Here is a 22,456-nt window from a genome sequence, read left to right on the forward strand (position 1 = left end):
ATTACGAAGAGAAAATTTGCCAAAAAATATGGCAATAATTTGTAGTTTTTCTATTTTTTAATCTTACAGTTCCACTCAAACCCATTTTGACTCGAAATTCGTTCTAACCCGACCCCTTTTGACTCAAATCCATCTAACATCTTGAGTTGAGCCAGACTAACCCCTTTTGGATTGGTCTGTTCCGAAAATAACCCATTCTGACTAGTGACCCGACCTGGTTTGCCAGTTTTAGATAGAACATAGGTTGCGTGATGAGGGTGAATGTTAGAGGAGTTAATGAGGTAGCCTTCACTACAAGGATTTGTAGCTAAACCGACAACACCTTTCCCGACAACATCGTGTCGTCAATATACCTAACCTTATCTATACCGACGACATGTCTTCGTTTTTTAAAAAATGTTTTTTAACATATGTCCCGACAACGCCCCATTGGGAAAGATTTTTCTTTTTCTATAGGGACGAAGCAATGCCGACAACACTTATGCCGACAACTTGTCGTCAGAGCAAGATTTATAAAGTTATACCGACGACATGTCGTCAGGAAAATTTCAAAAATTGTTGTCCGGATAGGCAACAAATGTTATATTGTTTTAGCTGGCAAAGCATGTAGAATTGTAGAATGGAGAACATTATAGATATGCATAACGCATGACCTAAATCGGGTATAATTTCGTGATTAAGCATGGATTTATTACAGATTTGGGTTTTTTTTGAAATTGTGTATACTTATAAACAACCAATACCGGACAAACAACAAAAACGCCCATAGTGACCTCCACAACACGGAGAGAAGCTCAACACAAAACAACTATATGAAAATAAAATTACATCAATTTGACCATTTTACCTAACTATCTTTAGTTGTAAATTTATGAATTACAAGGTTAAAATTTGAATATTGCCCTTTTAATATTCCTCATACCACTCTTCATTCTGGTCCTAGGGTTTTCATCCGGGCTCAATCGCATGCGAAAAGGTACGTGGGTTCTCTTCTTCTATTCATCTTCTTGTTTTCAAGTTCAAGTTATTCTTAACGATTAAAAAGTCTTAACTTTAATAAATTAAACCCAAAATCGTGCTTTATTATTTTCGTTCATTAATCTCGTCTATTTTTTAGTGAATAATTGTTCTGTTCCAAGTATTGGTTTGCAAACAAATTGTAAAAGATTACAATTCGTAAAAAATTAAACCCAACTGTTTGATAAATTAATGTCTATTGAGTTTCAACCTTTAAGCATAAAATGGGCTTCAAATCGGTATGCCAGTTTTATATACTACATATATGTTTAGTTTGTTAAATATGAAACTTTATAAGTAATATGATCGTTTAGGCTAGCAAGAGTGCAAGACTGTTCGATGTTCAAGTTTTTCTCAACGATCAAGTCTAATTTTTCGGTTTCAGCCAAGTCTCAATTGAATTTTTCCTTTTGGCTTTATTCAGAAATATGTTTAAAGGATCGAAACCGAATAAGATTACAAGGAATTTGGTTTTATCCATCTTTTAAATCCACATATCATTCCTTTTGTGTAGCATGCTCTGATTATTGCATGCTATTATATTGCAGCTTGTAGAATGCATAATGTTCATGGTTGGTGAAAATGGATTCAGAACATAATAATAATATTACAACGGATATGGAAGACGATAGACTAAGTCGTTTGCCAGATGATCTCATCCATAAAATTCTTTCTTTTATCGATTTTAAAGATGCTATTAGGACGAGTGCTTTGTCGTCTAGATGGAGGTATATATGGACTTCAACGCCCTATCTCAATTTCTCAAGAAACGATCTCTTTACTTCACACGAGCCCTCCAAGTTTGTTACAGATGTTTTGTCACACCGTAATAATCTAACTGGACTCTTTTCAATCAACCTTAGTTGTGATCAGTTTGTCTTTAATTGGTTTGAATGGGAATTTATCAAAAACATTTTGAACTATGCATTTGGTTATAATGTCGAAGAACTTACACTTCAATGCTTTCATATCAACAACATTAAATCCCCCGTCTCTCTCTTTAGTTCCCAGTCTCTGAAACATCTTACTTTGAGCGGATCTTCCAAGAGACGGTTGATTATGCCTCCATCAACATGGGAACTCTTGGCTTTAACCACATTGCATCTTTGTTATGTCACATTTTATAATGACAAAAATGATACGCACATTGGTCTTTTCTCCAAGTGTGTGAATCTCAGGAATCTCACCTTAGGCGAGTGCTTAATGAAGGGAGCCGAGGGTTTTCGTATTTGTCATCTTCGTCTTACAGATCTAACTATTATAGATAGCTCAGGGAGGTTGTTTAAAGGTGATTACCCTTTGCGGTTCTCTAAATACAGTTTGCATTCTTTGGAGAAGTTGGATCTTTGTATTATGTATCCACGTGAGGTGGATGGTAGTAAGGTGTTTGGTCTACTTCAACACCTACATGGTGTCAAATATCTGACACTCAACTTGGAACTGATTGAGGTATACTTATGAACATTTCTTGTATGAATTAACAACATAATATACTTTAATTTGTATTTATATAAAATTATGTTTTGTGAATCTTTGTGCAGTTGCTTTCTTCGTCCATGAAAGAACTAATCTCACGTCCACCTTCTCCATTTGCTAATTTAAAGAGTTTAGAGGTTTATCCAACATACGCGTTTAGGTACGAGGACGAAGAAGAAGAACAAATACGACCTTTGTCTAGTGAAATAAAAATATAGTTTCTAAATAGTTCTCCAAGAGCTTCACTCACATTGATTACTTTTGAGAAGTATCTAGGGTTGTGAGAAAAAGAATGCCCATAAATTGTGAAAGGAAACCAAATTTACAACTTTAATCAAATATTTTCATTGATCATAATATGAGTTTAATAAGAGACCTAGCTCTGTAAGAGTATAACTAATCATCATTGTCTTTTAGGTGGCGTTTGTTATTTCCCAAAAGAGTTTCCTGGTCTCTTCTGTCTGCGCCGCGCAGACGTTGCCCTATGCAGAATGTTTGTTTTTCCGAAGACGTTTCATTAAAAATTGTCTGCGCGCCCACTTTCTGGTGCAGACATGATCCTACCACTTCTAGCGTCTTCTAAAACCTCTTCTAACACATTAGTATCATTCTCATCATACTTTTCTCTCAAATCCTAATCTCCTCTCTCAAACTCTGCCACCTCCACCACCATACCAACCCCTCCACCACCATACCTGCACCTCCACCACCATACGCACCGCCGCCGCTTTCTGCCTCCGCCGCCATACCTACCGCTGAGAAAAGAGAAACATAATTGAGGGTAGGTTTAAGGGTTGGAGGAAATCTTTGAGGCTATCAATGTTGGGACAGTTCATTATCCAAAAAGTGGAGCTCTCCTGTCCACGGCTATGAAGTATCTTTAGGAATGTTACATATCATTTGGAATTATTTAATATTAGATATGTTGTTGTTCTTAATTCACATAATTTAAGTAAGCCCACAAGGTATTTGATGAAATGCCTAACAATAACTGAAGTAAAACTTCTGATTCATTTACTAACAAATATTCTTGGAGTACTACAGATTCAAAGCTAGTGTCATAACTTTATGTGTTGCATATTCATTGTAATTTGACGAAAATAAAACAAATTCAAAATCACAAACTCTCAAACACAGATTCGTAGCAACTAACAATAACAATAACAATAACATGAATCTTACAAATTGACGGAAAATTAGGGATTACAAAATTAAAAGCGGAAGTTAAGAAATTAGGGGTACTAGAGATATGTGGAGAGTGAGAACGCAGAGTGTGATTGAGAGACTGGTTCTTTATGTTTGTATTAGAGCCTTATTACTCGGTTCAATTGGGAAGAGGCAATCTCGTGTTCAATCAAATTATAGACCAGGGTATACTAAGTTCGAATTAGAGAAGTTTAATAGATCACCAACATCTAGTAGGTACATAAGTTCGAATTCTTGTTGGATAATTTTATTTTTGGTATAAAGCTAAATATTAAAAGTTTTAGCAGTCTGCAGACGTTAAAAAACAAACAGTCTTCTTCTTGCATACTGCAAAGAATTGGTCCACATCTTGTGCTACAGATGCCTGCAGACGTGGTCCGCAGACTGCAGACATTTTAGCTCTTAAAAACCAAACATCACCTTAGTTTTCATATAAGGGGAAAAAAGCCTAAAGATACTTACTTTTGGGCTTAAAATGTAGGCTTTGAAGACCTGGCAGTTAAAGAATCTTAACTTGGATTCTAACTACTTTTTAAGTAAATGAGTGAAATACCGGCCCAAGTTAATTCTTCTAAACCACAATTAAGCCTGATGACAGAACTAACACATGCGCTTTTATCAACACATACTATGTGCGGGTAATGACCCAAATTTCTTGTAGTCCGCACGTCGCTCACTCGGAAATTGCTCGCTCGTTTTTTTCGCTCGATTGAAAACGAGCCGCTCTGCTCGGTTCGGTTTGTAAACGAGCCAAGCAACGAGCAAAGGTCTACTCGGTTCGCTTCGGTTCGGCTCGAATATTTTAAAATTATTTTATATATAATTATAAATGAACAAATATATAATATATGGACAATAAATATAAATATAAGCTTACAATTATCTTTACCCCTTAAAATTTTCATATTTCGTCAATTTTGTAGTTTTATTTGTTCCCTTCAAACTTTTAGAATGCTAAAAGTTTGTTTACATGATCATTATATCTCATTTCAAACTTATTTTTAATAAAAAATACAATCTATTCCACGTTTGTCTAAAAACTACTAATTTATTAAAAAATATATTATTTACAACCTTCAAATTTGTTTTTTATTGAAAGTTTTAAAGTGAAAAAGAAATAAATAATGCTCGAAATCGCTCGACGTTCAATCGAAAAATGCTCGATTCGATTTTGGCTCGTTTCGTTTTTCACTCGGTTTGAATTTCATCCGTTCTGTTCGGTTCGGTTCGGTTCGGTTGTAAACGAGCCAAGCAACGAGCAAGCCTTCACTCGGTTCGGTTCGGCTCGGCTCGGCTCGTGAACAGCCCTACATGCCGGCTATAAATACAAAGTAATATAACTAAAAGCAAAATTAAAAACTTTGGTTGAAAATATTATTTGTTAAAAGAATATATATCTATACTATATTATAAATAAAAGTTTATCAATGCCACATGGCATCACACAAGATACATGTTTACAAAATTTCCCACATCTCTCTCATATTAATTACATTTATCTTTCTTATTAATAATTTTATATTTAATATTTTTTTTCTTTTTAATCTGTTATTTTCTCTTTTTAATTATTACTTTTTTCATTTAAAAAACAAATTTATTTTAATGCATGGTAAGTCATTGTTTCATTTTTTAAAGTAGAAAGCAAAAACAAAATGAAACTACTAATTTTGATATGGATGTTAAAATTACAAATATATATTGTATACAAAAAGATATTTAGAGATTTACGAATTTTCAATAACGTTTAATTTTAATATTGTTTAATGTGTAATTTATTCTACCATATATTATATCTTTATATCCTTTGAACATATTTTTTGTGTTTCACATTATATTATTATTATTTAAATAAATTTATTTATTAAACCAGTTTTCCATACGGTTTTCTTAATGTCAAATGTCATTACACAAGAGTAACCTTACAAAATTTTCATCTCTCTCTCTCTATATATATATATATATTAAACATGTATTTCTTTTTCTTATTAATAGTATTATATTTTATTCTTTTTTCTTTTTGATAATTATTTTATGGTTTAAAAAATTAATTTCAGAATAAATATATTATTTTTTATATAAATATATTGTATTAGTTATTAATATTAAACATTTATAAGTAATGAATTTTCACATTAATATATAAAATAATTAATATCTAAATTCAAAGAAGAGAATTCTCACTTTATTAATAGATTAATAAAAGCTAAGTCCAATCGCTTTAGATGGTTTGTTTGTTTTTTAGACAACCTGTTTTAACACATGGTCAGTTATGTGTTTCATTATCTAGCGTTGAAACCAAAAACAAAGTGAAACTAATAATTTTAATATGGAGGATAAAGCTACATATAAAATTATAAATATTGTATACAAAGAAATATTTTGAAATATATGAATTTTTAACAATTTATTTCCATATTATGCATTGAGTAATTTATTCTACCATATATTATATATTTATATATGTTGAACATATTTTTATAATTCATATTGTGTTATTATTAAAATAGATTTATTTTTTTAACTCGTGTTTTACATGGGTACCTAACCTAGTTATTTATATTCAACGATTATATTCTTGGCATGATTTTAATTTTATAAGTTTTTTTTATAATCGATACATGTTTGCAATAACGTATATTTATAAAATTTAAAAAGAATATATGACTAAGATATTTTTTGTAATTGTAATTGGTTTATTTCTTATTTCTAACAAACCTTTATAGATAATAAGGTGGAGATTAGTTAATGAAAAGGAAATAAAATTTGATATAATAATAAAAACAATGTTACAAATAGGAAACAGAATCAATTATAATTACAAATAAAATCTTGGTCATATTATTAGAACCGATTTTCCTCTTTGGTTTCTTGTTATTTAAACATGATTGATCTTCAATACGACCATTCATTCATTCCTTCATCATATTTCCTATCTGTTCTTCATTGTCTTCAACAAAAACCTCCTATAGAGTTTCTGCTGGTGACATCAACAACATCAACATTGATAATTTAAGTAAGTGATAATTTTTACTATAACTAGATTCGTTGATACTTCCATTGACTTTCTGGTTGAATGGCGTAGGGGTAATGGTTAAGACTTGAGATCTTGTGGTCTCACACTCGAAACCTGACTCAATAGGGTTTTATACAGTTGTGGGTTTCCTTTTGATAGTATTCTTAGGTGAGCATCAGGTCGTCAAAATTAGTATGGACGGTTGACATCTCGTCTCATAAAAACTCACTAGGGTATCAGGGTAGTTCCGGTCTTTAGAAAAAAAAATCGTTGATACTATTCAAGTTCATTGCATATTGTATTCACAAAATAAGCAAATCAAAGTTTATATATACCAAGACATACCATTTTGTTTGTATATCTATTTGTTGTTTGTGATTTCTCACAGAAACTATTATTCATCAGATAAACTTGACATGGAATTAGTTCGCGAAGCAAGGCGCGCAATAGGCAAGAGAGATGAAAGTCAGTCGTGCATACACATTTGATTGTTTTTGTAATTTGCTTTGTGTTAATCGTTAATTGCTAATCCTTAGTTTCAGGAGAAGGTTATTGAGAAAAATATGTTGATTTTTGGACTCCTAATGCAAATAATACTCATGCAATGTAATATTGCATTAAGATGGCAATCAGATGCCTATAAAAATCACCCAATGATGGTAAATACATGGGGTGTCATGGATTGTGTTTGTCATTTTCTTCTTGCTTGTGCAATTGGTGCAGACGGAGGGACTTCATTCAGGACGATAATTTGGCTTCCCCTGACTTTGCAAATCGTGTTGATATTATCGGTTATTACATGGGTCGTGCTAGGCGTTATATTTTGAGGCCAATTAACTGGAGCTTGCTATCATCTTGTTAAAAGATGTTGGATGCTAATGTGAAAATTTTGATTTTTAGTTTTTGCTTTACGCATTTAGAATTCGTTGGTGAGTAATAAATAAATAAAAGTTCGTTTCTTGGAGCGGGTGCAGAAGGTGGTCCACAATGACTCACAGAGCCCGAGGAACCAAGGATTTATATTTAGTAGAATAGGCTTTGCGATTCAAAAGGGGATAGCGGCGCAGCTTGTTGCTCGCTTACCCATTATCCAAATGTAGTTCGGTTTGTGTTATATATAAAAGGATCAATATTTTCAAAGATTGCTTTGACTACGTAATGCATCTGTGATTGTGTGTGTTTGCAGTAATGTTTAAACAAACAAACGATAATATTATTGAATAACCAGATAATCCTTTTGTACAAAGGATGCAAACGTATATACTGTAATTTGGCGTTGGTCATAGCAATTAGCAATGTTTACAGCCTTTGTAACGGTTAATTATATAACCGTTTTAACCACCGAAATATATATATAGTACATAACTGAAGAGGTAGGCCCAGTTGGACCCGTAAGACTCACCTTGAAGAGGGACGTTTGCGCAAGGACCAACTGGTTCCGCAGGACCCACCATGCTCAGAGATGAAGACCTTACGCGCAGTACGCCAGCTGTTCCCGCAGGGAAAGCCTCCCAATGGTGAAGTATCCCGCCTGTCCCCGCAGCTGCGGATACAAGCCATCAGGGAAGGCTACCCGCACTAATAGCAAGGCTACACGCACAAGGCACTCAATAATTCAGTGTCACCTGAAGGAATGAGCAAGGCGGGAATACTCCCGCCCAAATGAGCCAGTCTGTATGCTTCTGGAAGATCTTTTGTACTATACCTGCCAAGGTATGGACAAAATAGACAAGATCTGACCAAAGCAGCCCATGAACCAATCACAGGGTGACAGCTCACCGACAAACAGTACGAGGAGCATGCTCTAGTACTGTTTGTCACTATTAGCCGCTGCCTACTCACCAACCCTTGTCGCGGCACGCACATAGCCTGCAGTTGGTGGAAAGGGAACAGCACACAGCCGGCCTTGTCACTATCAGCCGCTGCCTACCCACCAACCAGCATGGCACGTGCGTAGCCCATAGTTGGTAGAACAGGAATATTATACAGCTGGCTGTACCTGCTTGGAAACCTACCTTCGGCTATAAATACTCCAACACCTTGGAACGGTATCATCATCTGGTATTTTACCTTCACTAGCTATTTCTCTCAATATACACTTATATTCAGAGCAATCTAGTCTGATTCTCACGCCGGAGGGTGGTCACAAGGAGGAACCCCCCCCCCCCCTTCTCAGTGACGAGCTCACGGTGTCGGTTTTGCAGGTCATCTGAAGAACATCCTTCTTTGCCGGACCTAACCCTCGTGGGAAACATTACTTAACCCCCAGATTATCCGTAATCTGCCCGGGGTACATTAGTGTTTCTTCATTGGCGCCATCCGTGCATAAAAGCTAGAACTAATTCTCAGTTTTTTCAAAACTTCAGAAGAAATGGTTAACGTTACTCCGGTCCCAAGGCCAGTAAGTGACCAAGAAACCCCGGTAACCACAACCCCAGCTACTGGGGGGAACACCGGCGGTTATACAAATTTTACAAACACTACCCCGGCTACCCAAGCCGGGGCAAGTGCAGTAAACAATATTTCACTGGGGTTCACTGATGCCCAGTTGGAGAAACAGGCGAGGCTCCCTCGCCAAACACTCGATCAAATTAAGGCGTGGGCCGAGGCACGTCAGAAAGAGTTCCAAGCTGAGTTGGATGAACGCTTGCGTTCACTCCAACAGGCTGACGAATTCGGAAATACTCGACAACAGCTCAATATGAACAGTGAGTGCGAGTACTCGGACAATGATCGGGAGGAATTCGACACCGACGCAAACCATCGCCATAGGGCGAAAGGGAAGCGTAAGGAAACGGACTTCCAACCAAGAAGGAATTTTGGAGAAACCTTCAAACCAAGGAACGCGGGAGGAAACCCACGTGACTTCTCCAAAACCTTTAGACCAACTGCCGCAAATGCGGGAAAGTCCAAGTTTGCAAGGGACATCGCGGAAGCAATCGCCCCGAGAAGTGCCAAACAGATGTCCAACATCGGTACTTATGATGGTCTATCCGACTCAGACGATCACTTGAACAGATTCATAGCGGGGGCAACCATCAGTAACTTGACGGAACCCACGTGGTGTTATATGTTCCAAATGACGCTGGTTGGAGCGGCCAGGGCGTGGTTTGATCGTTTACCGGTCCACAACATCTATGATTGGGCAGACTTTCAACACAAGTTCAGCCAACACTTCAGTCAACAGAGGAAATATACTGAAGAGCAGTGGACGATCCTCAACTGCGTGAGAGAGGAAGATGAATCTTTGCTAGACTTCATCACTCGCTTCAACTCCAAAAAGCTGAGTCTGGGCAACATAAGTGAAGATCTTGTTCGCGCCGCTTTCATCCAGGGCGCCAAATACCCGGAGCTTATCCGCACATTGACGGGTAAGGACGGCATGCCATCCACATGGGATGCCATCATGACGGCGGCCAAGCGCTTTGCCGAGACGGAGAAGCAACTGGGTAGGGATCTTCCCCAAAGTACACATCTCTACACGCAGAGGACCAGAGAAAACAATGTTCGGATCGCCCGGCAGAACAAGAAGAGGAAGCTAGGTATTTGGCAGTCAAGGGTAAACTTTGATACCTCATCCAGCTCTCGCCCTCTTGTTGGCGGAAGGCATAACACGCACCTTCAAGCCGAAAACACCGGTGGACGCCACTCACCAAAAGCGTCACGGAGATATTTGCCACCGAAAAACTGCCATGGCCAAAAGCTCCAATGATCCGACAACGACCTAATGGGGATCAGAGCAAATTCTGTGACTTCCACGGGACAAAGGGTCACAGTACAGAGGAGTGTACATCCTTGAAGGATGTTGTTGAAACATTCGTCAAGGATGGAAGACTTGCACACCTTGTGGCATCAATCAAGAATGGAGGAAGGAATGATAACCGGTATAAAAACAATGGACGAAAGTCCATTGACATCAGCATCCACATGGTTCATGGCAACATCAGTGGAAGAAAAAGACGAACGACAGAACCATGCGAATGGAAGGAAGCTGAGGTACGCTTCCCGCGAGTGCCAGGAGGACCCAGCAAGGAAGGCCCCATCGTCATCAAAAGCCAGCTGGGGCATTACATAACTTCCTGCACTCTTGCGGACAACGGCGCCTCATCAACGGTTATGTACAGGCAGTTCTTCGACAAGCTAGACGACGAAGACAAAGAACGCCTGGAAACGGTTTACGCCTCAATGGAAGGGTTCGACGGCAGCACAAAAACCCCCCTGGGTATCCTATCTTTCCCCGTCATTCTCACGGACGGGAAATACTCTCGCACAGAAGACGTGGACTTCGTCGTAATGAGGAAGCCACATCACACATACGACATTCTCTTCGGGAGAGACGGGATGGCAAGATTCAACGCCGTGGTATCTTCAGTCCACGGCATGATGGGATGGCCAACTGCTCAGGGTGTAGCGATGATCACCGGTATCCCCCAGGTATGCATCGCATCCGTCTCATCTAAACCCAAACCAAAGATGGCTAAACCAACCATTACCGAACCAGAAAAATGGGCCCTCAATGGCAGATACCCTGACCAGGCTGTTACAATTGGCCCAACAATCGCTGATCCTACGCGCACCTTACTCAAACGCTTATTACAAAGAAACGCTGACATCTTCGCGTGGACACCAGCTGATATGACTGGTGTACCGCGAAGTAAAGCAGAGCATAAGCTCAAGTGTGACTCGGCTTTTACGCCAGTCATATAAAAGCGCAGAGTAATGGGGGCGGAACAGGCTAACGCGTGTAGAACCCAAGTCAAGGAACTCCTTGACGCGGGCATCGTACGCGTTAGTAGATATCAAACATGGGTTGCAAATCCCGTTATGGTACCGAAGGCTAACAAACAATGGCGCATGTGTATAGATTTCAAAGATTTAAACAAAGCATGCCCCAAAGATTGTTACCCGTTACCCGAAATTGACCTCAAAGTGGATTCATTAGCACCGTTTCGCCTTAAATGCTTCCTTGACGCATATAAGGGGTACCATCAAATCCACATGGCTGTAGATGATCAGGACAAAACCGCATTTCGGACGCCCGATGGCACATTTTGTTATCAAATGACGTCATTCGGACTTAAGAATGCAAGGTCCACATACCAACGCCTGATGGACAAAGAGTTTCATGCCCAAATTGGGAGAAACTTGGAAGTCTACATGGATGATTTGGTCATCAAAAGCCTTGAGCCAGAAGCGATGTTGAAAGACATCGAAGAAACTTTCAACACGCTCAGAAAGATAAACATGAAGCTCAACCCGAGCAAGTGTTCCTTTGGGATGGAAGAAGGGAAGTTCTTGGGAGTCATTGTTACTAAAGATGGCTTCAGAGCGAACCCTGAAAAGGTGGAAGCCATTATCAAAATGGAATCACCTACTACCATCAAGCAAGCTCAGACACTGAATGGACGCCTAGTCGCACTTAACCGCTTTTTGTCAAACCATGCGGATAGGTCGTTCCCATTCGTGTCAACATTGAGAAACTGTTTAAAGAAAACGCACTTCCGCTGGACACCAGAAGCGGAAGCAGCTTTTCAGGAAATTCGGTCATGCTTGATCGAACTCCCAACGCTCACAGCACCAGAAGCGGGGGAGGAATTAATCATATACCTTTCTGCCACAGATAGAGCAACCGGGGCAGTCCTGCTAGTAGAGCGGAAAGGTATCCAGATGCCTATTTACTATGTTAGCCGTGTCCTAACAGACGTAGAAACCAGGTACTCCACCTTGGAAAAATTAGTCTTAGCACTTGTACAAGCTTCACGCAGACTGAGACGATATTTCCAGGGTCACCCAATCACCATTCTCACCAACTTCAAACTCGCAAACGTTCTAGGCAAACCCGAATTATCGGGACGTCTAGCCAAATGGGCAATTGAGTTGGGGGAATATGCGATAAAGTACAAGCCAAGACCAGCTATGAAAGGCCAGGTCCTGGCCGACTTTATTGCAGAAGTCCCCTCTTCGCGGGAGAAAGAGTGCCAGGAGGAGGCTCAACCCTCCCCAGCACAAGACATCAATGATGTCTGGCGACTCTATACCGATGGAGCAGCCAGCAACGAGGGTTCAGGCGCAGGGTTGAAATTAACCAACCCAGCAGGCCAAGAATACACTTACGCTATTCGACTGGACTTTCCAAGTACGAATAACGAAGCCGAGAACGAAGCATTCTTGGCAGGGCTGAGAATTGCGCGTAAAATGGGAGTGAAAAACTTGGAAGCCCACGTAGATTCCATGTTAGTAGCCAATCAGATAAACGGAACGTACATGGCCGTGAACGACACAATGGCCCTGTACCTTGCACAAGCAAAAACCCTTATGCGCGATTTTAATGATTGTAAAGTCATACACGTCAAGCGTAGCGAAAACAAATCTGCGGATGCGTTAAGCAAGCTTGCATCATTAGCCTTCACCCATTTGGGAAAGGACATCCGCATTGAACTCCTTGAAGCACCATCAATCCCGCACAAGGAAATTTGTGTCATCCAAACCGGTACAGAAACGTGGATGACACCAATAATAAATTACCTTGCAGCGGGTATACTACCAGAGTCAAAAACACAGGCAAGAAAAATACGTTGTAAAGCATTAAACTATCAACTCAACGATGACATCCTTTACAGACGTAACTTTCTTGGCCCACTCTTAAGATGCGTGGACAACCAGGATGCTGACTACCTCCTAAGGGAAGTACACGAAGGCATCTGTGGAGTACACACAGGTCCACGCGCTGTTGTAGCTAAGCTAAACAACGCGGGATACTTTTGGCCGGGATGCATACGGATGCGCTAGCATACATCAGAAAGTGTAGGTCTTGCCAGCTCTACGCACCCAACACGCATCGCCCAAAGAATGAACTTGTTCCAGTCACCTCTTCATGGCCATTTCAGAAGTGGGCCATCGATGTGACAGGCCCATTTCCTACAGCAGCAGGAAACGTTCAGTTCCTACTGGTAGCCATCGACTACTTCACCAAGTGGATAGAAGCAAAACCCTTAGCCCAAACAACCGCAAAACATATTAAAAAATTTATTTGGGAATTTATTATTTGTCGTTTTGGACTTCCACAGACTTTGGTGAGCGATAACGGCACCAACTTTGCTGACAAGAAGCTACAAAAGTGGCTAGAAGAACTTCAAATCACCCACACCTTTACCTCAGTGGCACACCCGCAAGGTAACGGTGAGGTGGAAAGAGCAAATAAAAGCATCGTCGAAGGCATAAAGAAAAGACTCCTAGAACACAGATCCAGCTGGGTAGACGAAGTTCCACACGTCCTTTGGGCAAACAGAACGCTGAAAAAGGCCAGTACGGGAGAAACCCCGTTCAGCCTCACTTATGGCACTGAAGCCATGGTCCTAGTCGAAATTGGTTTGCCCTCACCAAGGGTCTTAATTCAGCCAGAAGACAATGATGCGGAAAGACGGTTAGACCTTATGCTAACCGAGGAACGCAGAGACTTAGCCGCAGCGCGTGAAGAAAACTACAAGCGACAAATGCAAAAGTACTAGAACACGCGGGTAAAACTCTGCAACTTCAATGTAGGAGACTACATATTGCGTAACAACGAGGCTTCAAACCAAGAGCGCCCAGGAAAACTGGCACCGGTCTGGGAAGGACCATACATTATCAAGGAAGTTTTGGGAAAAGGCACATACCGGCTCGAAAGGCTCGATGGCACTCCTATCCCAAGAACATGGAACGGAGCTCAATTACGCAAATGTTACATGTAGATCAATTCCAAATTTGTAAAGAAAAGGCCTAGAGCCACTTCTAATGGAAATGATTCTCCTTTCACATTGTGTTGATAGCCTTACCTTTATACTTATGAACTTCCCACGCTGCTATGCCGGTATTCACCGCATAAATATGGGAAGAAGTCGTTGCGTGTGGAAGGCGGCAAAACCCGCATAAACACATAAAACGGTAAAAATTTCTAAGGAAAACCTTCACGCAGGTCAGCTATAGGTGAAGTTTGGTCATCCCAATAAATGAAAGTGATGGTCCTACCCGCACAATCATGATAAATGAAACTGAACATTGACCTATTGACAAACGCGCGTCGAAAGGTTAACTTATTCAAAACACTTAGAAAATTTCAAAGGAAAGGATGAGGAAAACTTCCACGCAGGTCAGATATAGGTAAAGTTTAGCCATCCTACTAAGTGCAAGTGACGGTCTTACCCGCACAATCACGAAAGAGGAAGCAAAACTTTAACTTATTATCTGCCACGTTGAAAATTTAACTTATCTAAGTACTAAAGAAATTGCTAAGTTAAATCAGAATATGCGTGAAATAAACAAGGCAAGGCATTAGCAAATAATCTTTATTCCATCAAAATTCAAATATTACAAAGATTGCTGGGTACATACCCGCATACAAAAGAAGCTATACAAAAATAAAAATCTACTCTAATGGTGGAAAGGGATCTAAAGGATCAAGCTTCAGGACCACTTCCACTTGGACCCGCACCTTCAGTAGAGTGTGGCGGTTCAAGGAAAGCTTTAAGGAAAGCTAGCCCATCATCAGCAGCAGCAATCTCGTTCACCTTCTCCACCACCGGATGCGGGAAGGCAGCATACTGATTCACTGCTTGGTCATACGCAGCTTCAGTATCCACATTGTAAAGAGGGAAGTTGGAAGGCGGGATGCCTTGTTCAACAAACCCTAGACCAAGCAGGAAGCCAGCCTTTTCCCCATCCTCATGAGAAGCATTGAGGGCTGCGCTCATCGCATCGTCATATGATGTGTTCGTGAACACCCGATGCACAACCTACAAAACAGAAGTTTGTCAAAAACTCAAGAGTAAGGAAAAGCGTAAAGAAGTTAGAAGTTAGGAAGCTGCGCATACCTGCGACAACGCTTCTCGAAGAAGCCATTCCTTGGCAACCAGAGCCTCCTGGAGGGCAGCTTGAGCTTCATTACGGGCGCGTTCGGCTTTATTCTTTGTGAGGTTGGCAAGCAACACATCTTTGGCTGCAGCCTCTTCGACGCCCTTTAGCTTACGCTCAGTGTGGTCAAGCACCCCCCTCTGGTCCAAGATCTCTTGGAGCTTCTTGGCATCTTCCATGGCCAAGGCATCATGAGCCTGCTGGAGCCCCTCTAATTTGGCTTTAAGTTCCTCATTTTCGATGCGTAGAGGCTCAGCAGCAGCTTCAGCCTTGGTGGCCCTCTCGGTTGCGTTCCTTGCAGTTTCCTTGGCCAGCCGAAGCTGTTCGTTAACAGCTTGGGCAGCCTTGGAACGGGCCTCCAGACGAGCCTGAAAGTCAACCTCAAGGGCCTTGAAGGCCTTCTCCTTTTCCGCAGCAACGGCGGCAAGTTTCGCGTTCTCCTCCCGGATGGCCCGCGCCTGAGCCACTTCAAGGCTACGCGCCGTCTTCAACTTGTCGTTTTCACGACAAAGTAGCTCGACGCGCGGCTGCATCCGGGCGAGAAGGATTCGGAGCTCGTTGGACAGCCTACCCTCCTGGTAGCTGGCCATGGCCTCCCCCAGCGCACCGCTTGGGGCGGCGTGACGCGCCCATTCGACGCAGTCCTCAGCAGTCCGGAGGGTCGTTCCCCGGCGGATCTTCCACCGAGGAGCATACACCTCGTTGGAATCACGAACTGCAATAAAACAAAAAACAGTTAAGAGAAAGAAATGATGAAAGGGATATAGGCCCAAATAACCCTACGCACCTGTAGGGTCGACAACAGGCCGATAGCCACCAAACCCATCACCTGAACCTAAGGGATATCCATCCAAAAGGTCAAGGAGACGGGAAGGAGGCAAGGATTGGCTAGACGCCACAACCCCAAACGTACCTGAAGGACTGGCCGTAGTCGCAGGCGCCGGAGGAGACACGGTGGAGGCTGCCGCGGCGGAAACCAAAGGAGGTGAACTCACCGGAGGTGAACTCACAACCGTGGCCGCGGCTGCGGAAGAACCCGCAAGAGAAATCACCGCCGGCTCAGTGACGGATTCGGTGAAAATGGCACTGACAGCCGGCGGGGATAAGGTTACAGCTGGAACAGTTGGCTCAACGGGATGAGCAACTGAACCAACTGAAGCAGGCGCAGTCGCCTGGGTCATCGCCTCAGGTAGGTTGACCAAACCTACCTTCATGGGTCCAGAACTGCTACCTCCCGCTCCACCCTGGAATGCGGTAGCATCCACGCCTGCACAAAAAAGATATAAGTATAATGGTGGAAAGCTATGCAGTAAAAGTAAAGGAAGATTATACTTACGGGTTTTCTTGAGCCTAAAGGTGCGAACAGGCGGGGACGAACCCGATGGAGCCGGCCTCTTCATACCGGTCACCGTCGTCGTCCTGGGCTGCTCGGAGGTGACAGTCGTCTCAGCCTCCGGAGCAGTGGTCTCAACACCACCTGGGTTCCCCGCCGCCTCCTCGCTCTCGGTCTCTGAGTTTGACCGGTTCCCCTGATCGGCGGAGGTAACCTTCGCCTTGCCCTTTCCGCTAGCAGCCTTCTTCTTCCGCGTGAAGAAAGGACCGTCTGCGGATTCCTCATCAGAAGATGACAGAATTAGAGGAATTCCAGCAGAGGTTTCAGCATTGAGAGGTCGAGGGTTGAATAACTCATTACCTGGCCGCGTGGCGCTCAGAATCGGGTGGCCTGGCGGGTACACCTCCACAAACCGATCCCTCGTTTGCTCCAAGATGGGCAACTCGTTCTCATCAAGAGCACGAGTACCCATCCGAGCGGGACCATCAGCCTCCCGCGGATGCAGGAGCGACTGCAAGTCATTCCCCTCTGAAATAAAAAAAGAAACAGTTAGAAGAAAAACCTATATCAACAAAGAAGACAGAGCATACCGTAAGGGACAGAGTTCAAACCGTATTCGATGACGATGGGAATCTGTGACGCCTCTTTCCACACCCGGCTCATCCCGAGCATCACCATCCCAGACTCCGCAAAGCGGTACACCGGAGTCTGAATCCGGGAGATCTTGGCGAACCATTCCGCCTCCTGGTGGTTAAGGGCGTGAAGGGCGGGGAGTGCTATCCCATTCTTAAACGTCATCGCAAGAGGGATGACGCGAGCGGAGATATAAAAAAACTCCCGCTTCCACGACCGAAGACTGCGCTCGGTAGCGCAGATCTTCAAACCCTTGATCCGATTGACCAAGGTGTACCACCCCTGGATGCACCTCCAGGAGTAGAAGGTCATCAACCGATCAACGTGGGGCTCCACGCCCACAATGAGGCACACCCACTCAAAGTGGCGGATCTTGGCGATCGCCATCGGGTGTACCTCGGTCAGATTCACACCGTGCCTCTCCAAGACACGGTATACAAACTTCGTCAATGGGAACCTCAGATTCCCACAGAGGAAGAAAGCAGCGTACACCCCTATCTTGCCCTTTGGGGCATCGTACACCGTCTGATGAGGCTCCGGAAACTCAGGCTCGAAAGGATCGAGCATGAACTTCCGGACGATGTACTAGTAGAGGTCAATAGGAAGAGCGCACTGGCACTCGACAGCAGTGCTCTTGTCGTCCTTTTCGGACGTCGACGTCGGGTTCTCGACGAACAACTCAGACTCCTCGGCAGTGGCCTCAAAATCACGGGTAGAAGACATGTTTTGAATGTACAGAACAACGATTTCAGAAGAATGCTCGACGGAATAGTGAGTATTCGCCGGAAATCGTTTAGAAGACGAAGAGAAAGTGTGGACTAAGGTGCACCCTCTCGCCCTTTATATACTCATCGCAATTAATGCGATGAATTTAATGCGGAAGAGAGAGAAATCGCAGGTGCAATGAAACTATGACACGTGGCAAAGAGCAAGCTGGCAACAGCTGTTGAAAGGACGCGTGCCATTAATTTCGCGGCCACGCGCCCGAAAAATCGCGCCCACGCGCCTGAAAAAGCACCTGGAATGACCATATACTGTCACGTCGCCATAACTTCCTGCACGTCCTGACACTGTCAGAAGAAACCGTCGGACGACGTTTCAACAGTTTGGACTGTTCTTATCCTTCCACCAACTCTTCGAATTTTAAAAAGATTCAAAAGTAAGCGGGAAAATACCCCTTACCTCGGCAACCAAGTAACTATAAGACGGGTGCGGGTACAGTGTTAAGGCAAAACCCTTCACATACCTAGCACCCGCAGGGAATTGACGCCAGGAATACCTTGGAAGTAAAGTAACCGTAAGACGAGCGCGGGTACAGTGTCAAGGCAAAACCCTTCACATACCTAGCGCTCCACAGGGAATTGAAACCAAGAAGGATCTTCTGGGCCATGCTTGCGGAAACGGGAATAACATCCCCGCATAGTGGGAATGTCAAGAACTAGATTGTTTGAAGCTCCAAGATGGAATTGGTTGTTTTAACATAATTGATCACTATGTTCAAAACTACCAAAACCTCATGGAGAATCTACACAAGTGGAACTCAACGCTCCTGACTTGCGAGGAGGTTACACACCTACCCGCATCATACCCAAAGATCAAGCAGAAAAGTCGGGAATTTCTGCGTGACATTAGGGAAACCGCGGGAAGAATCCCCACGGACAACCTTAAAACCAAATACTTTTCAAAACCCCTTGATTAAGTCCAAAGCTCACCTCACTTATTAACAATTCATGAGAAGAACATTGGACTGGGGGGACTTGAAGAGGTAGGTCCCAGCAGAGCCCAGTTGGACCCGCAAGACTCACCTTGAAGAGGGACGTTTGCGCAAGGACCAACTGGTTCCGCAGAACCCACCATGCTCAGAGATGAAGACCTTACGCGCAGTACGCCAGCTGTTCCCGCAGGGAAAGCCTCCCAATGGTGAAGTATCCCGCCTGTCCCCGCAGCTGCGGATACAAGCCATCAGGGAAGGCTACCCGCACTAATAGCAAGGCTACACGCACAAGGCACTCAATAATTCAGTGTCACCTGAAGGAATGAGCAAGGCGGGAATACTCCCGCCCAAATGAGCCAGTCTGTATGCTTCTGGAAGATCTTTTGTACTATACCTGCCAAGGTATGGACAAAATAGACAAGATCTGACCAAAGCAGCCCATGAACCAATCACAGGGTGACAGCTCACCGACAAACAGTACGAGGAGCATGCTCTAGTACTGTTTGTCACTATTAGCCGCTGCCTACTCACCAACCCTTGTCGCGGCACGCACATAGCCTGCAGTTGGTGGAAAGGGAACAGCACACAGCCGGCCTTGTCACTATCAGCCGCTGCCTACCCACCAACCAGCATGGCACGTGCGTAGCCCATAGTTGGTAGAACAGGAATATTATACAGCTGGCTGTACCTGCTTGGAAACCTACCTTCGGCTATAAATACTCCAACACCTTGGAACGGTATCATCATCTGGTATTTTACCTTCACTAGCTATTTCTCTCAATATACACTTATATTCAGAGCAATCTAGTCTGATTCTCACGCCGGAGGGTGGTCACAAGGAGGAACCCCCCCCCCCCTTCTCAGTGACGAGCTCACGGTGTCGGTTTTGCAGGTCATCTGAAGAACATCCTTCTTTGCCGGACCTAACCCTCGTGGGAAACATTACTTAACCCCCAGATTATCCGTAATCTGCCCGGGGTACATTAGTGTTTCTTCAATAACCAAGATACTATTATGTATGGAATTAATTACAAACAAAACAACATAATATAATAATTGCTCTTAATGCTAAATTTAAACTTCAGTTTAACAGTTTTGACCCGTTACCAGAACAAATCGAACCCAACAGTTTTATTGAGATTAGTTAAAAACATGTAAAAGCTAATTTTGAACAATTTCCATATTATCTGTTAAAGTACCTGCGGTGGTTTGACCTAACATCAATCAAAAGGGGTGCGTGAAGCCGTGAAGGTGTCTCAGCCGTTGCTTGAGGTTAGGGGTATAAACGATCGAGCCCAGGCTTGACGAGGCTGGAACTCTCCTCGTTTTGACTTACGAGTTCGAGCTCGGCTCGTTTCAAACTCCTTTTCTAAAGCACGAGCTTAAATGTTTCTTAGCTTGACTCGAGCTCGTGTACAGTACCTTAAATGAGACGAACCTCAGCTTACGCTCAGCCATATACAGTTTGAAATTAATTTATTAAAGTCTAAAAGAAGACTTAAAAATACGCAAAACTTGTTAAGACTCGACAAGCCTAAACAAATTCACACAGAACTATTATGTACACAATTTATACCGCTAGACTACAAAACTTTTAATATGCGCGCATTTTATATTCTTAACTTGATTTTAGTTTTGAGGGACTCGAGTGTAAATATTCGTAACAGATATTCCCACCATTTAGCTTGTTCTTTAAACCTGAAAAATCTTCTGTACCATTATTCATTTATTCATCATATTTCAGCTCTCTTCAATGTCTCCAAATTCTGATCGAGTTTCGGCAATATCGACAACTTGAATAGTTTCGGTAAGTGATAATTTCTAGTAATTAGATCGATTCTTTCATACTAGTTCAGTTCTCTAATTTCTAGTAAACGAACCGAACGTTCACGAACCGCTCATGTTCAGCGGGAAGTTCGGTTACATTCGTTCATTTAACAAATGAACGAACACGAACAAGAAATTTTGTTCGTTTAGTTAAATGAACGAACATGAACATAGGTTGAATTCTCTCATTTGTGATCGATCCTTAAAAAAAATTAAAAAAAAAAAAATCGTTAGTTAAAGGTTTGTTTTATGTTTTTATAATATTCATTAGTTAATGGTTTGTTTTAACTAACAACAAATCTAGCTTGTGCTTCCTTGACATTATCATAATAAATCCGTTGATTGGGTAATGATTATGTTTATGATTATTTATTATTATTATCTCAATTGCTTAGTTTTATATTAAACTAAGGTGATTATGTCTAATGATTTGGATTAACAATGTTGCTTTTTTTCCTTAAATAATGTACATGTTCATTTGCTTATGCGAACAAGTTCAAGTCCTTAACGAACGAACATAAACAATATTTTCCATTCGGTTAGCGTTCATGAACAAGTTTGATGCTAAATATATGTTATGATCTCTAACTTCAGATCTGATTGTTTCTGCATATTACTAAGTGTTAGTTGAATAACTATTATGATCTCTAATTTCAGGAGGATTTTTACAAGAGCTTGATGTCTATAGCACTCAATGGCAATTTCACTGTCATGTATTGTCTTCTTGCATTGAAAGTGGATTCGAATCTCTTTGAAACTCTCCCGTTGTTTGCAGTTATATTGTTGGCTGTTATGTTTTCCGTCAGTCACTGCAGTGTCTTTGTGGCGGTTGTGGAAGAGGAAGGGATAATATTCAAGGAAATGATTTGGCTTGCTCTGGCTTTGCAATTGGTGCTGATATTATCAGTTACTGTATGTGCTATGTTAGGTGTTATGGAGTGCAATTGGTTGGAGTTTACTGCTAGGATGGTGGTGTGGATAACTATGTGATTGCAATCTTGTTAAACATACTAATGTGTTTGGTTTTTGCTTCATGCATTTAAAAGATGATTGATTCCTTGCTTATAAATTGATACTGTTTTAATGTGTGTTTTGGCGGGCTTAGTTACAAACATTGATGATGGGTTTGTTATAACCAAATGCATTGCAAGTAGTTTACCTTTAAATATTTGTAGGTGTTTATTTCTTTTAATTTGATATATTCATTGAATCATTGTAAGCATGGTCGTAAAAATCGTGCCTAGGTTATGAGTACTCAACGAGTAATTCCCGCCTAGGCCGAGTTCTCGGTGAGCCATCCCCGAGTACTCTCCGACTAAGGCTGAGTACACACCGACTACGGTCGAGT

General features: G+C 42.0%; 1 protein-coding gene across 1 annotated transcript; it reads left to right on the forward strand.

Moving 5' to 3' along the window:
- Positions 1 to 1,599: 1,599 nt before the first annotated feature.
- On the forward strand, positions 1,600 to 22,098 carry LOC143610029 (F-box/LRR-repeat protein At3g26922-like). The gene is made up of 3 exons (XM_077084623.1): positions 1,600 to 2,466; positions 2,559 to 2,630; positions 21,766 to 22,098. Exons 1-3 carry the CDS (start codon positions 1,600 to 1,602, stop codon positions 22,096 to 22,098), a joined length of 1,272 nt encoding a protein of 423 aa, XP_076940738.1.
- The last annotated feature ends 358 nt before the right edge of the window (positions 22,099 to 22,456 follow it).

Source organism: Bidens hawaiensis, unplaced genomic scaffold (genome assembly GCF_021521415.1).
Source record: "Bidens hawaiensis isolate Kalapana, Puna unplaced genomic scaffold, B.hawaiensis_p1.1 tig00023627_1, whole genome shotgun sequence".
In the NCBI taxonomy this organism is placed as follows: domain Eukaryota; kingdom Viridiplantae; phylum Streptophyta; class Magnoliopsida; order Asterales; family Asteraceae; genus Bidens; species Bidens hawaiensis.